Raw genomic sequence first — 16,176 nt, forward strand, 5'->3', positions numbered from 1 at the left:
AAAACAATATTAGTTTAAGCAGATGCCATATTTATAATAATCCACTGCTGTCTAACAGCCTGTCAGACAGGAAAGTGAAGCAGTTATATCAAAGCAACCAGACTCCATTGATAAAAACAGTCATTTTATTTAGCAGAACACTGGAGTTGCTGGTCTACCACTGCCTCCATAAGTTAGTGTGTAAGATAAAGCAGGGGAAATATTCAAAAATTAGTGTACTCTTAAACTAATTTTTTTTCAGTAGCAAAAATACATTTTGCTACAAAGCGTACATTTCTTAGCTTCCGTGCTGGTAGATTTGGTTGAATCAATAAGACCTTGAAAAACTGAAACTAAAGTCCACAATTCAGTTAAATCCAATTTGTAGTTTCCTCAACTGAGCAACACATTGAAACCTAAGCAACACAGATATAGTAATACATATCAAAGTACCATAATATGCAAAAATGAAAACATACAAAGTGAAACATAATAGGAAAGATTTAATGTTTTCATTGGTTAGACGGACAGATATCGTGATTTTCATACAAAAACAAACTTGGTGTTGAAATATTAGCTATCTGACAGTTCTAAAATCTAACTAAGATATAAGCTAATAGGTCCTTCTTTAAAACACCAAATGATGCAGCAAGTTTAAAGATTCACTGTCACTGTCAACTGAGGATTCTGGTCTCTTTCAATACAACATGTACACAAACATAAACGGTAGATGCTATTAAAGCATGGTTGTAAGATACTGACGTAGGAGAAGCATCAGCATTCAGGTACCCTCATATTGTGTTTCATCCCTGGAGGTAATAGGATTGGATGAAGCCTTAATGGAGTTGGAGGTTAATGGAGACAAGACATACTGGTAGGTTCATGATTAACTCAGTATAAAAAGGCATAATGCACTTTTCATCAGGAGATGAAACAAGCTCGTTTTCATCCCCTGGCCACCGCACCTGATGTATTTCTAAACAGACCCCCCCATGGGTTCCACTATTCCACCACCCAAACATGATTATACAACTCCCACTTCTCGGCTGGGTACCTGCCAAACTGGCTGATTGAGCCGAAGCACTCAGAATGCATAGAGAGCAGCAGCAATTTCGCTGTGTTAATTCCTGCTCTGCTTGTTATCGTTGTATAAAGAGAGGGGTGGAGCTGGAGCACAGAGAGAGGATGAGAGGGAGAAAGTGGCAAGGATGGTTGATGGGTAATTAATTCTCACCAGGCATAGCAGCGTCATAACTTTTGCAACTTTAAAAACTACATTTTTTTCCACATGTACAAGTCAAAAGGTGAGATTGGAAGTAAAGATCACACTGTGAATAGATTTTTGAAATGTGAAAAATTTGAGACACTTCTTGGTAAGTTTCTCAAATTTTGTTTTTTCCATCGCAAAAGTTTTTCACCATTTGACAGCTGCACCAATTCTATAGCCACAATGTGTTAAATGAATAATAAACTTTTGCCGCTTGTGGCAAATACATTCATCTAGTCTTTCAGCTTGCTTATACCTGGTGTTAACATGCACTTTTGGTGATCTGAACACAAGTGGACAGCTAAGACACATCATATGTCACACCTGTCTGTCATGTTTTTCCAGCTGACCACTTCTGTGTTGTGTTGTTTAATTTTCTGTGCCCCCTCTCTAAATTCAGACATTTTTGCAAGTCAGTGAATGCACTGTTCATGAAATCCTTTTTTCCTCAGCAGCAGTTGGAGGAGTTTGAATCGGGGGCTGGATTATGAATTCATCCATCCAGTCAGAGTTGATGAGATCAATGGGTGAGAGGAGCACCTGCTGCAGAGGCAAGTGAAAGCACATTTTAAGTACACTCTGTGCTCTGACAGTTAGGTGCAATGCATAACCAAACGGTGCCTTTATTCCAACAGCGCCCCTGAACAGTCCACCTCTTGAAGTAGAAAATCAATTTGTGTTGGCAGATTTTTTGATCATGGCGGGCCGTCACAGGTAAATGAATGTGTGAAAAACCTGCATCTTCTTCCATGGGGCAAAACAATGGACGGTTATGCAACACTGTTGTCCAACTTGGCAATTTAAAGAGGGTTAGCACACCGTCAATAAATCAACAGCCATGTCTTGCAATGATGACGTAGTCTTTGTCAGGGATGCATCAGGATGCATTAGAGTTTACACTGCTCTTGGTCTTCATTTACGTTTGTATTTAGCGCCATCCACTTGTGACCAGATCACCCAAGTGGCATGTTAATACCAGGTATAAAAGGGCCTATATACAAATGAACAGCGGACTCATTCGTGTTTCTACTGGCCTCTGTGAGATACAAAAACCCCACCATGGTGGATTTCCTACACGTACAGTTGATGGAGGTTTTTTTTTTTAATAGTAAACCCTGGTGGTGCTAAGTCTTCTTCCTGCTCCTTCCCTTGCCTCCAGCCAACTGTAGAGTATTTGCAGGGGCAGAGAGTGTGTGGGTCTGAAGGTCAACTTTCTGCTGAAGGATCCCTGTGAGAATGAACTCAGCTGTGACAACTGGCAGAGATGCAGCAAGAGCCGGGCCACACAGCGGCCAGTCATCCTCGCAGGAAATCACTAAAGTCTGGGGCTGAAGGGGAGGATGGAAGGGAAGTGACAGAAAAATCAGTTATAATTGATAAATTGAATGACCATCACACAATAACATTAATTTATTGTATGTAAGACCTGAGACAGTTTGACTGGTACCTTGTGAGTAGAAGGCATTTTTGGTAAAAAAGTGGCTCCACTGCAGGAGATGATGTCTTTCATGTGAACTGGCTCTGGTTTCACTGACTTTGTAACATGGATCTCATACCCCTAAGAGAAAGAGAAAAGAAGACAAGAGATGCAGTACATGACATATGTCTCTGCAGAAATGTCTAAAAGAAATCAATATAAAGCTCTTAGGAATGGAATTTGGTTCTACATGTGCATACCTACCCAAATGTTAGCGACCATCAGCATGTATCAAACCTTCTCCTAAGCTTTGATATTGAGCTGAGCAGTGCAGAGTAGTAAGAGCATGTAACAGAAATTGAAACTTTACTGTCTGCTTTCCTACCCGAAGTGCCCATAAAACATAACAAGTATAACAATAAATGTCAAATTACTTCCCATGAGCCGAAGTGTAAGGGTAAACAACTGACACTGTGCTCATGAGGACCTTTGAATGCCAAGTACAAAGAGGCTGAGCTGAAAACAATGACTGATGGTAAAAAGTCAAGAATTTCAGATGTTTTATAGGCTGGGGATTATTCTAACTCAAACATGTCTGGATCCCCACCATGATTTTCTATTCCCATCTGTCAGTATTATTCGTAAAAACCCAATATTACACCCGGTTGGGCGTGGTTTGCAGGATGCAGCATTGCACGCTTTCTCACCAGCCCATGCTCTGAGTATGCGCTCATACTTTATATGATAACCTCTGTGCACCTTTGTAATAAGTCAGAGCAAAAATCCAGAATTATTTTGGTTTGAAAATGAGAAGTTGGAGTTGAGTGTCAATGTATGGGCTGGTTTTACCTCTAAAGCTTGAACAATTACACAAACTAGACTGAACAATACACACTGCATGTATGACGGCACACTGTCAGGCACACTGTCTTTTTTGGCTGTTCTGCATGGCTGTGAGGCTCAGTGAGTTGGGTTTACCTCGAGGTAGAGCCTGTGTCAGTCTGAAAGGGGGTGGGCAGAAGTAATTAAAAGAGATGATACAGAAAACAGAGATGTTTTCTAAGTGCCATAAGGGAATGGTGGAGTTTCCTCTTTTCCCTATTAAGTTTTGTTTTCTGTTGTTTTCCGCATGTTTAATGTCTACAAATGAACTGTTAAAAGATCGCTGAAGCGAAGCAGCGTTGGATCACGGGGAGTGAGCTGACCGAGAAATGACGGCTCCAGGCTGAGACAGCAACAGGTAGGCCCATATCCCTCACTTTTAGCCTGGCAGCCAAACAATCAATCTCTGACAGTACATGTTCAGGCAGCCAGGCGCTGGAAGTGCTCATACATTATTTGTATATTTGGTCCCACACCAGTATACACAGAAATTGAAAACCTGCCATGATGCAAGATGCCCCCCAAGTCTGAGTAGATTTTTGTTGTTGTACATTATTTAGTTGATGATTTCTGTTGAAGCCATGCCAGCAGTACAAAGAGCGAGCAAAAATGAAGAAAACATCTCAGAAGTTAAAGTTAGGCATGAGGTTTAATAATGGGGTGAAGGCAAAGATTAGGTTAATAAACACCTTTTTAAGGACATGTTTTTGCTACTTTATCCAAAAAGTGACAAAAGTACCCATGAGTCGGTGAAAATGCCCATCAAGCACACTGCGTGACGCAGGACGTAGGCACTGCCCCCGGGTTAAATACCAGGAGGCCGAAATTATTGACCACCCCTGTGCTATCAATTGTGGGAAATGCCACAATGACACTCTGTCCGCCTCTCACTAAGAGAAATAATATAAGCTCAGAAATAAATGGTATGACTGAGTTAAGAGTACCTGTAGGAGAGGCTGACTGCTGGCAGTACATAGAGAGTCCTGCAGGCAGAAATTGAATTTCTTCTCCTGCTCCGGATCCTTTACAACGAAGAGATTAGGAGGCAGGAAGCTCCCAGCGATACCACTCTGAAACACAGGGGGAGGGGAGGGAGACAATATGACTGTCTATTTCACCATGTCTCTGTCTTTGAGGGTAGTAGGTGCATAAATATATATGTATATATATATATATATACATATATATACATATATATACACACACACACACACACACATATACTTCAACATTCATTTATTGGAGAGAGAAAACTGATCTTTAGTCAGTTTTAACTCATCTATAGAAACTAACCTTGTCCAGCCATTGTGTGGTGACAATGGGGACTCCTTTAGCCACTGCACACAGGAACTTGACAGTCCTGCGCACCTTATCAGTCACCAGACAGTTCATATCTGCCACACCTTTAGCCATGTAGCCTCCCAAACGAGCCAACACTCTCTCTCCTTCTTCATCCACCACGCCCGTGAACAGCACCTGAAAGAAAGACACACAGGTCAAAGCCGTGTTAACTCACATGACGCTTATTAACCCGATTTCAAGTAGTCATTCATTTATAAATGAAACAAATCTCATTCTGATGCCTGTAAATTTAGCCACGCACAGCCTTGTCATGCATGTAATCATAAATTGTTCAATTTTCTGTAGTTGGTTCATATTAAATTCTTGCTCAATATGGATCTGTGTGAAAGCGCACTTAAAAATGTTTTGTTGGCCATTACAGTGCAATTTCCCTCTTGTGCATCGTTTTTATCACAAATATGACCACGTGTACAAAGACATGTAAAACCTTGTAGGACTGGCTGGCAGCTCGTAATCGAATGCTTGTTGCCGGGGAGGCCGAGGAGGAACGAGGGGTCTTTGCCAAAGGTGATGAGTCTGCAGGAGCCTGTCGCTTCCGGGATGCACTGCTGGTGGGAGTCTGGTGCTGTTAGAGGGGAGAGAAAGTGGGAAATGAGACAAGGATAAAAGAAAGACAAGGACAAAACATGAAACACACAAGGAGAATGACGAGGACAGAGCAATTATGAAAGCCAGGAACATAAAACATTTGAGTAGGAAGTTACTGTGACTACTAAACCTCTTAATTCATTAGTGTATTAATGGCGATGCAGAACAGGTCAGACTACTCTTGTTGCTCTGAGAGCAGGAGAGGCAAAGACAGTCCCTGATGTGGATTGCAGTGCATTATGTTGGAAAGGCTGACTCAGACAGAAAAATGCACCGGGGCCTTTGGCCAAGGTAAAAACCTTCCATCTCAAGGACAGAGGTTTCTGGACACTCATTATATATTACTCAGCTTTCCGTTGGGTCTGATTTATGTTTCAGCCTTAATGCCTTTTTGTCTCAATCAAAACAACAACATCTTAGACCTTAAAATGTCCAAAGCATATGTTTAAAAGTGAAGTAATTAAGTCACCTTTGAAGCATCCACATGTGGATCCTGATCAACAGATGATCCACTTTCTTCCTGCTCCTCTTTCTTCTTTTTTTGAACCACAGATGTCCGACCTCTGCCTCTCCTCTCCACAGTCTCCCCCATTTTCTCACGTTCTTCTCTCTCCCCCACTTCAGTGGGGGAATCATTTGCATCTTTCTTAGCTTGAGCGGTGGATGCTCTGCCTTTTCTCTTAGCTTGGACTGGAATGTCATCTTTAGCCTCTTCTTCTGCTGCCTCTTTTGTTTGACTTTTCTCCTTCCCTTTTGAAACTCTGGAGCCAGAACTCTCCTCTGTATTTGCCTCCAACTCTCTTTTTCTTCCCTTTCTTGTCTCTTTAGCCTCATCTCTATCACTGACAGCAGGAGCTACTGGTGCCTCCACAGTTTCACTCTTAACTGCTTTTTGGCCTCTGCCCCTGATATTCTTTTTAGACAGGGGTGATTCTTCACTGGCACAGGCCTGATTAGAAGAGTCCTCCTTATCTGCAGCAGGTTCAGGAGTGTTAGCATTGGCTTGCCGTCGCCCTCTTGTGGTACTAGCCTGCTGAGAGTCTGTCTGTTCTTTCTCACCCTCATGGGGAACCTCACTAGCAGATTCTTCTGCTTTCCTGCTCTTCCTGCCTCTAGCTGTAGGTTTAGAGGCCAAATTCTGGTCATTTTGACTCTGAATAGAAGGGATGGAATCTGGCTCTGCCTCTGTTTTCCTCCCTCTTCCTCGCTGCCGGCCTCCTCTTCCACCTCTTCCTCCTCTCTGAGAGCTCAGGTTGCAGCTGGAAATCTCAGAGTTAAGGGAGTTGGTGGAGCTGGATCTCGAAAGGACTCCCTGAGGAGAAACATCCTGCTCTGTCGGCCCTGCAGCCGCTGTCCTTCCATTGCTGCTCCTGGCGATGGCCGTCTGGGGTGGCTCACTGGTCCTCTTTGCTCCTCGGCCTCGGCCTCTCCCTCTGCTCCCCTGGGTGCTAACACTCGAAGCAGACCTCTCAGAGCTGACAGAATTGGAAGAGTTGGAGCGAGATCTGGTCCTCCGCGCTGGGACATCATCACTGGCAGTTGTCGAGTCTTGTTCTCTCTCTCCTGTGCACAGGGCAGCAGTTGTTCTTCTAGTTGCTCTTCGGCTTCTTGTGGGTGTTTTGGGCTTGTTTTCTTCTTCCTTGTTTTCTTGTTGCTCTTTTACATGTTTTTCTTTGGCTTCTTTTTCTTGTTTTTCTTTCTCCAATCTTTCTTTCTTCTCCCTCTCAAGTCTCTCTTCTAGTTCCCTCTTTGCCTTCTCCAGTCTTTCTTTTTCCTCTTGTACCCTTCTTTCCTTTTCTATTCTATCTCTCTCCTCCTTCTCCAATCTCTCCTTCTCTTCTTTTTCTGCCTTTTCACACTCTAATCTTTCTTTTTCCTCCTTCTCCTTTCTTTCTTTCTCTAGTCTCTCTTTTTCTTCCCTCTCCAATCTCTCTTTCTCTTCTTTTTCTGCCTTTTCATGCTCTAATCTTTCTTTTTCCTCCTTCTCCTTTCTTTCTTTCTCTAGTCTCTCTTTTTCTTCCTTCTCCAATCTCTCCTTCTCTTCTTTTTCTGCCTTTTCACGCTCTAATCTTTCTTTTTCCTCCTTCTCTTTTCTTTCTTTCTCTAGTCTCTCTTTTTCTTCTCTCTCCAATCTCTCCTTCTCTTCTCTTTCTGCCTTTTCACGCTCCAATCTTTCTTTTTCTTCCTTCTCCTTTTTTTCCTTCTCCAATTGTTCTTCTTTTTCCTTTTGCGCCCTCTCAGCTCTTTTCTTTTCTTCCTTTTCCCTTCTTTCCCCCTCTATTCTCTCTTTTTCTGCTCTCTCCTGCTCAAGTCTCGTCCTTTCTGCATTTTCAGCCTGCAATCTTTCTTGCTCTTCCTTCTCTTTTCTTTCTAATTTGTCTCGTTCTTCCCTCTGTTTTTCTTGTTCCTTTATTAGGTTGTTATTTTCAGCCTGTTTGTTTCTTGCAAGCTTTTCTTCCTCTTCCTTGTTATCTTTCTGTTGTCTTGTGGATTTTTTCCCTCTGGCTTGTTTTGCCGGCTCTACCTCCTCCTCTTCCTCACTCTCCTGCTCATCAGGCCTCGATCTTCCCCTCCTTCCTCTGGTAGTGGGCAAAGCTTTATTCTTCCCCCTTGTCTGTCTTCTGGGAGGTTCAGAACACTCTTCCTGCTCCTCCTCATCTCTTAATCGTGTCCCTCTTTTACCTTTTACTGTGGTGCCGCTGGTTCCAACTTCTGACTGTCTCTCCTTTCCTCTCTGAGGCCGCACACTAGTTTTTATTTCCATGGGCTGAGTTTCAACAGGCGAGAGCGGCTGTGTCTCTTCTTCTTGGATTTGCAGTGGTTTTGCTCTTCTTTTTGGTGGAATTGGAATCGAGTCCTCATCATCACTTTCTCTGTTTTCACCCACAACCATGGGCTGAGTTTCAACGGCAGAGACTTCAGAACCAGAGAGGGGCTGTGTCTCCTCAAGTTGCAGTGCTTTTGCTCTCCTTTTACGTGGACCTGGAATTGAGTCCTCATCATCACTTTCTCCATCTTCACCCGTATCCCTTGGCTGAGATGCAACGGCAGAGAGCTCAGAGTTTGTGGATGTTTGTGTCTGCTCATCTTCAATCCGCAGTTGCTTTACTTTTCTTTTTAGAGGACCTGGAATCGAGTCCTCATCATCACTTTCCTCATTTCCACTTGCAGCCATGGGCTGAGTTTCAGCTACCCCCATGTGCATGGGCTGGATTTCAACATGTGATAACTCAGAGTTTGTGAGCTCTTGTGTCTGCGTATCTTCAAGCTGCAGTGGCTTTGCTTTTCTTTTTCGTGGACCTGCAATCAAGTCCTCATCATCACTTTCCTCATCGTCACTAATACACATGGGCTGAGTTGCAGCTACAGACAGAGCGTCATTGAGGTGCGCCTTCTGAGGTTGAGCTGCATCTTCATGTTCTTCCCTCTCTTCTTTTTCATTATGTGGGCTGGGCTTAACTTGTAATACAGAGGAAATTGGATTTTCTTCATCCAAACTCTCTTCTTCCTCCTCAAAGGCAGACATCGGTTGGGTTTGAGCCATTGCGAGAGTAGATGAGGTGGGAAACTGCTGAGTCTCAAAAGTAGCAACGTGTTTTCTCTCGTCTTCATCTGTTTCGTCCTCTGAGAAACTGTGGGGCTCTGAAATATATGCCTGAGTTGCTTCTAGGGCCAAATCTACCTGACCTTCCTTTACTAAACATTTGTCAGCTTCCTGATCCTCGCCATAAGCCTGTGTAGCCTCGTTCTCTAAGGAGTTTCTATCTGCATATGCTTGGGTTTGTTCCAGATTTGCACCGCCCGCCTCAGAAACAAAAGCTTGGGTGCTTTCTGCAGCTAGAGCTTGGGCCTGATCCTGCAGGTGGCTGCTGTCAGACAGCCCCAACTGGAAAGATCTGCTGGACTGTTTGCTTCTGTCATCAACAGAGGACTCAAGGCCAAAGGCTTGGGTGTGGTCCATCGTGTGTTCCTTGGGGGGGTTGTCCTGGAGAACAAAGGACTGCGTCTCGGCCACGACAAAGTCTTCATCCTCCTGGCTGTCTGAGCAGGGAGACAACCCCATAGGTCTTAGAGCAGGGGGAACTGCACAAAAAAATAGGAAAAAAAGAGAAATATGTGCCAGGTTAAAATAAATATTTAATACCCTCTTACCTTAGATATAGACACAAAATTATGTGTAATTTGACTGCATCAAAAGTGTTTTACTCACGTCTAAATGCACCAGAGGAAGGACTCACAAAAGCCTGTGTCTGCATATCTTCTACCTCTCCTTCTGAAACCATCCAAAAGCGGAAAAAAAATTAAAATACAAGTTAAATGCTCCTACATATCAAGTTCAAAATATCTTCAAAATGCTGAACGTATGTAGTGGATGAAGAAGACCATGACTTGTCTTTAAATTTAGAAACAGAGGTACCATGTATCTATATATATACATATATATAGTTGCTAAATAGAGCCCACTGCAAAATGACAGGCTTGTCCTGTTATTTAATTATATGAATAAGCTTTATGGCACACACCTACACAATTTGGGAGTTGGTAATTGTGTGACTATAACTTTATTTTACTTTATTTTGCCATTACTGTTTGTATTGTTGATACTGTTTTGTTATAATAAATTAGCAAATTAAGTGTTTTAAAAAAACGAAATAAATGCTAAAAAAATTGTCAAAATGCCTCCACTAAACAGCAATAACCTAAAGCAATAATGTAAATGAATTAATTAATTTGTTCTTGAGCTTCAGGGATTGGTCAATTAATTGATTAGCCAATCATGAGACAATTAATTAGCATGCATTTCAATGATCTAATTCCATTTTATTCATTTTTTAAATAAAAGTATCAAACACTGCCTGGTGGTTCCAGCTTTGTCATGTGACGACTTGGTGCTTTTCTCTGTAAACTAAATATATTTGAGGTTTGGACTGTCGGTCCAACAAAGCAAGCATCAACTTGAGCTGTGTGGAATTATAACTGGATTTTTCCACTTTTCCTATTTTCTGTCATTTTTTTAAACCAAACAATGAACTGAAAAACCATTATGGATGGATGAAACCATTATGAAAATAATCTTAGCTGCAGAAACTTACATACATAATATTATTTAAAAATTGATTGACCGATTACCTGTCATCTGTACAGGAGTAGAGCAGTTCTGCAGAAGAGGAGTCAGCAACCCAGGTGTATTTTCTCTGCACAGATTAGGAATCTGATCCTCCACTTCCTTATCATCCACATCTGTGCCACTGCTCACTTTAATGTCAGCTGGATTGACTCCATGTCCAGCAGGGGGCACACTGGATTCATCAGCATCTGTGTCTGCATCAGTATCAGACTGAAAAGCTTCTAACTTGGTATCAGTACCATCTGACAATGTTGAGACAGCAACAGGTATGACGAGAGGAGATTCGGCTTCCACATCTGTGTCGCTGTCTGACAAAATACCAAGACCTGTTTCTGTGTCTGCAGTGGTGCGTGATTCTGTGACTGCAGACGCCACTGAGGGTTCACTGCTGGCAGGGGCAGGAACAGCTTCATCATCTGTGTCACTATCTAAATGCATGCTGTGAGGTGCAGCAGGGGCAGGCTCAGGCCCAGTAGGCTTGATATCTAATCTACTGGGAGTTTCATCTGTTTTAGGGCACGTATTATTTGCTCCATGTTCCTCTTCTTCTTCCTCATCAACGTCTGTGTCACTGTCAAGGTGGAAATCTTTCGGCTGTGTTGAAGAAGCAGAGTCAGCTGTGGGTGTGCTTTGAAGTGATGCTGCTTTTGCTTTTGCAGCACCATCTGACACGGCAGCATCATCATCATCCACATCAGTGTCACTGTCCATAGTGATGCCCTCTGGCTGAATAACGGACACATCATGAGGAGGTTTGGTTTGGTCAGTAGAGGAAGGCACAGATTTAGGAACTTTGTCCAAGGCATCATCGTCATCGACATCTGTATCACTGTCCATGTGAAACTGGGCTGTGTTTGGCTGCTGATCAGCTTGTTGGTTTGTATTCAAGGTCACAGGACCTGCAGATGCCACACCTTCCTCCTCTCCCTCCACATCAGTGTCACTGTCCATGTTAAATGCAGGGATCGCATCTTTGAAGACTGATGGTGTGGGTTCAGGCAATTCATCTTCTCCTGTGAGACTGACATTGCCTTCCTGTTTCTCTGACACATGTTGTCCACTTCCCTCAGACGTCCTCCCACCTAGTGCTGCTCTTTCTTCCCCCATTTCTTCCTCGTCTTCACTATCGTACATAATCGCAGCTGTCTTTTTTTTCTTCAGCTGCTGTCGCCCCACATCTACAGCCGTCTCCTCCGCGCTGAAGCTGACATGTCTGTGAGGCCTATTTTTAGAAGAGGAGGACGGTGTGATGGGACTTTCATCCTCACTGTAAAACAGTGGACAAGCATTATAATTCAGAAGAGAAAAAAGGAATAAACTACACAGACTTGCAGGGACTGGCTATGTCTGTGTTATTAATGTTCACAGCACCTTCACAAGAATGTTTTATTTGTCTTTTCTTTTATCTGCTGGTACGGGGCACTTAACTTAAAACACATTTGCATTAAGATCGCAGGCACAAACTTAAATGATTTGCCTGAACAAGGATCAGTCTTGGCTGATCCCAGTCACCCCTTATTCAGTGAGTTCAGGTTGCTCCCATCAGGCCACAGATATAAAATGTCACCTTTTAGGACAAATGGGAAAAAACACTTATTTGTCCCAAAAGCCACTGGCTTCTTAAATAATGTTTTGAGATATTTTTATTGTTTTCTTTTGAACTAACCCAGAATGATTTGTTTTTTGGTATTTGTTGTATATCCTTTCTAAAATAATTTATTTGTGTATAATACTGCTGACTGCCGAATAAATTGCCCCTCGGGGATAATGAAGATATCCTCATCCCGATGAATATACACATAAAGACCAACATAAGATGATGCTAATATACCTCTCAGGGACGATTTTGTTTGCAGGACTCAGGAATGTCGAGCAGGTGGGACTTAATTTATGGGAGTCAGAATCAGACACTGTGAAAGATAATAAACATGTCAGATATCAGATACAAAAAGAAGCCATAATATCTATATGTGTTCACATAATTTACATACCTAGAGCCTTGCGCCGTCTGTCTCCTCTTTCTCCGTCTGAGTCCAAGTCAGACTCTGGGACCAGGCTCCCCTGTGGCTGTGTTGGAGTTTGCTCAAAGGACAGGCAACCGCCTCTGACAGGAGTCCTCCTAGTGTCCTCCCGAACAGGTAGTGCCGCCCTGGCCTTTGTACCTCCATTGACACATTTCTTGCTGCCTGTGCTTGTGTTGCCTCCCTTTTCCCCTGAGGCATCTGGCATCCTGGCATTTACAACTGAATTTCTGCTCACAGGAGTCCTCGTGTCCCCTTGAGTAGAAACTGCATCTGCAGCACAACTGACATACTGACATGGGATGTCTGCCACCACCAAACCGTCACCCTCACTGAGGGCATAGCGCACATTCGGAGTCAGCTTTAAGCGGCCCTTGCGGGTCCCATTCATGCTCCCTAGGTCCCAAACCAGAGCCTCTACGTCCACTTCACTGGGACGACCTCTTCTCTTGTAGACAGAGATGCAGATGGTGGCATGTTGCTTGGATACTGAGGGTGCTTGTAAGGACAGGGTACAGGTGTTGGGCTCACGGCCTAGCACATTATTTCCCAAAAAGAGGGGGAACTCTGGTTGACAGAGAATCAGAAAAAAACACATACTCAAGACCTGTTCATGCAAGTTAGACAGACTGCATAAATACACAAACCGTGGGTGTAATAACAGCAGTAGTCAGCTCCTCACCTGTCTCAGGGATGTGTGCATTTTTTAAGATGCACAGTTTAGCCAGTGGTCGTCCCCTCTTGTTTTCATTCTCTTCATTTTCTTCCTCATCTGACTCCAAGATTGAGTCACTGATCATTTGAGTTGCCTCCATTTCTCACACAGGGTAAGACAAGACCACTACTAAATTTAAACACAGATAAATAAATATTAATGCTCGGCTTTTACCCCTTACATTAGCTTTAACCAGCCCTCAAAACCTAGCCAGATAAGCCTTAATAGCCGTTAGCAGTTATAAGTAACGTTAGGTAACTGCATGCGGCTAACGTTAGCCTGAATAACTAATAGATGATCTTTTTAACTATACTCTTCTGTTGTATTTGTTACGATCTTACAGTTTTTAGCATGAAGCAGTGGTACAACTTTTACTGAACGAGTCTAAACATGTCTGTCAAATCAAAATATCCTCACAGCAGTCCAACTTCCGGTCAACTTAAAAACAAACTAACGTTTAATACGTGGATCGTCGTTTAACTCCCATTAATCACAAATCTAACCATCTATTTTGCAATTTCGCCTATTTATTGAATTAGTAGCAAATACGATTCTCAATTTAAACATAATTTGTTCCTACTTTACTTCAAATAACTTATTTTTAGGAAATTACCTTGAAAACTACGAAGGAAGTTTACGCGGTCATATGACTGGCTTGAACGTAGTAAGCCCCATTTCTAAAAATTAACTCATTTTAAATTTAAAATCTGGGTGCATTCTGAATTTGTCTTCATGAAACATTTTTTGAAAAAGCTTGTGATCTCATAGCTACCTTTAAGCGCTTCAGTCAGTGGAGGAAAAAGAAAATAAACATGCACATCCTGGAACCGGTCGTCCAAGCCCACAAGAGGCGTTCCACACGCACCCGATTGGTCAATAAAGCCATCACTCAAGCTGTACTCTGTTGCCATTGGTTGTTTAAATCTCCGCCCTGATTTATACGTCTCTGATTGGACGAGCTTTGTGAGAGGCGCTATTCTTCATAGTAGTGTCGTGTCCGTGGCGCTCTGGTTCATAAAGGGGCCACACGTGGTGAGTAAAGTAAAGGGACGTAGCACACATATAACACCACAAAAACGCCCTGTTCAAGTCTGCATGAATTATACAACTTAGAACATACTATGAAAATATCATAATAGATTGCTAAATGATAGAGTAACGATAAAGCCTTTATAAACAATGTTACATCAGCCAACCTCTTGTTTTTTGTCACATAGTTCCTGATACAGTTGGTTGCTAGGTAGGCCTATGTTTTATGAAGGTGTCAAGGAGATTTCATTCTGCAGATTAGATAGTGCTTTATTTTCTCTTTTTTTACATCTTTGACACAAAGCATTTAAATGAAAATTTGAACATGAATATACAAGGTACAGGGTAGATTTATTAGTCATTTTTTAAAAAATTGTCCTTAAATCCTGCAACATTTCTTGCTTTCAAAGGACAAGTTTATGAGTCTCACAGCCTGGGAAATGCAGCTGCTTTGTAGTCTGGTGGTACAGCAGAAGGTACTTCTGTATCTTTTGCTAGATAGCAGCAGGGTGAACCAACTGAGGCTGGGTGGGGTCTATCTTTCAAGTTTCCCTTGGGCTTTGTAAAGCAATCCAACCTCACCAATGTCACTAATGCTCTGTATAGGAGAGCCAGTGATGTTCTGGGCAGTTTTAAGCACCCACTGTAGAGCCTTCCTGTCCTGGCCCGTGCACAAACCATGCCAGTTCATGATGTTTCCAGTTAGTATGCTTTCTATTGCTCCTCTGCAGAAGTTGACCAGGATCTTGCTCTGGAATTTAGCTGTCCTAAGTTTCTGTAGGAAGTAGAGTATTATATGCAGTAAGGCACAACATAACCTGGTATAAAGGTATTAATGATGATACTTATTGACCTTGAGGATAAGTCTCAAATATGGTTCCAAAAGGTAGGTCAATACTATTGTTATTTGTTTTTGTGCTTATATTTGGCCCACATTACCTCACAGTAACCCCGGGACCATGGGTTAATGATAATGATAAAACAATAAGCCCTAGGACACAGATATGGACCCTACCACCACTTCTATATAAGAGCAAGACACACAGACACACAGACAAGACACAGGAGGTTTGCATCTCTTTCTAGTCATGTGAGTCTTTTGGGGGTTATCTTCATCTTACTGAAAATATTTCCTTTCTTACTTAATACAGTGTCTGTGTCACTGAGGTAATTTTGTGTCTTATGGTAGTTTTTGTCTTTTAGATGTGATTTGTGGCTCCTTGTAGTTGTTTTATGTCTTTTGGTAGTTGTATGGATGTCTGAGATAATTTTGTGTATTTGGTGCTTTGCATCTCTTTCTGGTCATAATACATCCTTTTGTGGTGCTTGTCTTTTTGTAGTCATTAGGGTCTCTAGGTAGTAATCTGTGTGTTACTGAAAATCTTTCCTTTTTTACCAAAGTAATTTTCTGTCTTATTGAGGTAATTTTGTGTCTCATTGTGGTAATTTTGTGTCTTAATGAGTCAACTTGTGGCTTCTTGTAGTTGTTTTATGTCTTTTGGTAGTTGTGTAAATCTCCTTGTTTTTTTTTTCTTTTTTGTTCATTTTGTTTTGCTTTGTAGTCATTTTGTCTTCTTGCGGTTGTTTTGTATCTCTTTGTAGTTGTTTTGCCCATTTTTGTAGTTATTTTGTATCTCTTTGCATCTGTTTGTGTCCATTTTAAATCTCTTCCAGGCTGGTTCTAATTTGAGTGACGTTTTGCAAGTGAAGGGCATGGGACCCATGACACTTTGGGCCCCTGGGCATGAGCCCACTAGGCCCTTTCAGTAGTTATCCATACTTGAGGCC

General features: G+C 42.3%; 1 protein-coding gene across 1 annotated transcript; it reads right to left on the reverse strand.

Annotated features, from left to right (window-relative positions):
• Positions 1-462: 462 nt before the first annotated feature.
• Positions 463-13,744, reverse strand: mdc1 (mediator of DNA damage checkpoint 1). The gene is made up of 12 exons (XM_042489435.1): positions 13,327-13,744; positions 12,615-13,211; positions 12,455-12,533; positions 10,626-11,890; positions 9,706-9,768; positions 7,457-9,578; positions 5,965-7,201; positions 5,335-5,472; positions 4,839-5,021; positions 4,490-4,615; positions 2,694-2,804; positions 463-2,574 (listed from the first exon to the last, which is right to left on the reverse strand). The coding sequence occupies exons 1-12, from the start codon at positions 13,457-13,459 to the stop codon at positions 2,371-2,373; spliced, it is 6,258 nt and encodes a 2,085-aa protein (XP_042345369.1). The 5' UTR covers positions 13,460-13,744; the 3' UTR covers positions 463-2,370.
• Positions 13,745-16,176: the final 2,432 nt, after the last annotated feature.

Source organism: Plectropomus leopardus, chromosome 7, assembly GCF_008729295.1.
Source record: "Plectropomus leopardus isolate mb chromosome 7, YSFRI_Pleo_2.0, whole genome shotgun sequence".
In the NCBI taxonomy this organism is placed as follows: domain Eukaryota; kingdom Metazoa; phylum Chordata; class Actinopteri; order Perciformes; family Serranidae; genus Plectropomus; species Plectropomus leopardus.

Coding starts and splice junctions, on each gene's coding strand:
- mdc1 (XM_042489435.1), bottom strand. CDS start 13,459: ATGGAGGCAACTCAAATGATCAGTGACTCAATCTTGGAGTCAGATGAG. Junction 11,891..12,454: donor AACAAAATCGTCCCTGAGAG/GTATATTAGCAT, acceptor ACTGTTTTACAG/TGAGGATGAAAGTCCCATCA. Junction 2,805..4,489: donor GCAGTCAGCCTCTCCTACAG/GTACTCTTAACT, acceptor TCTTTCTCTTAG/GGGTATGAGATCCATGTTAC.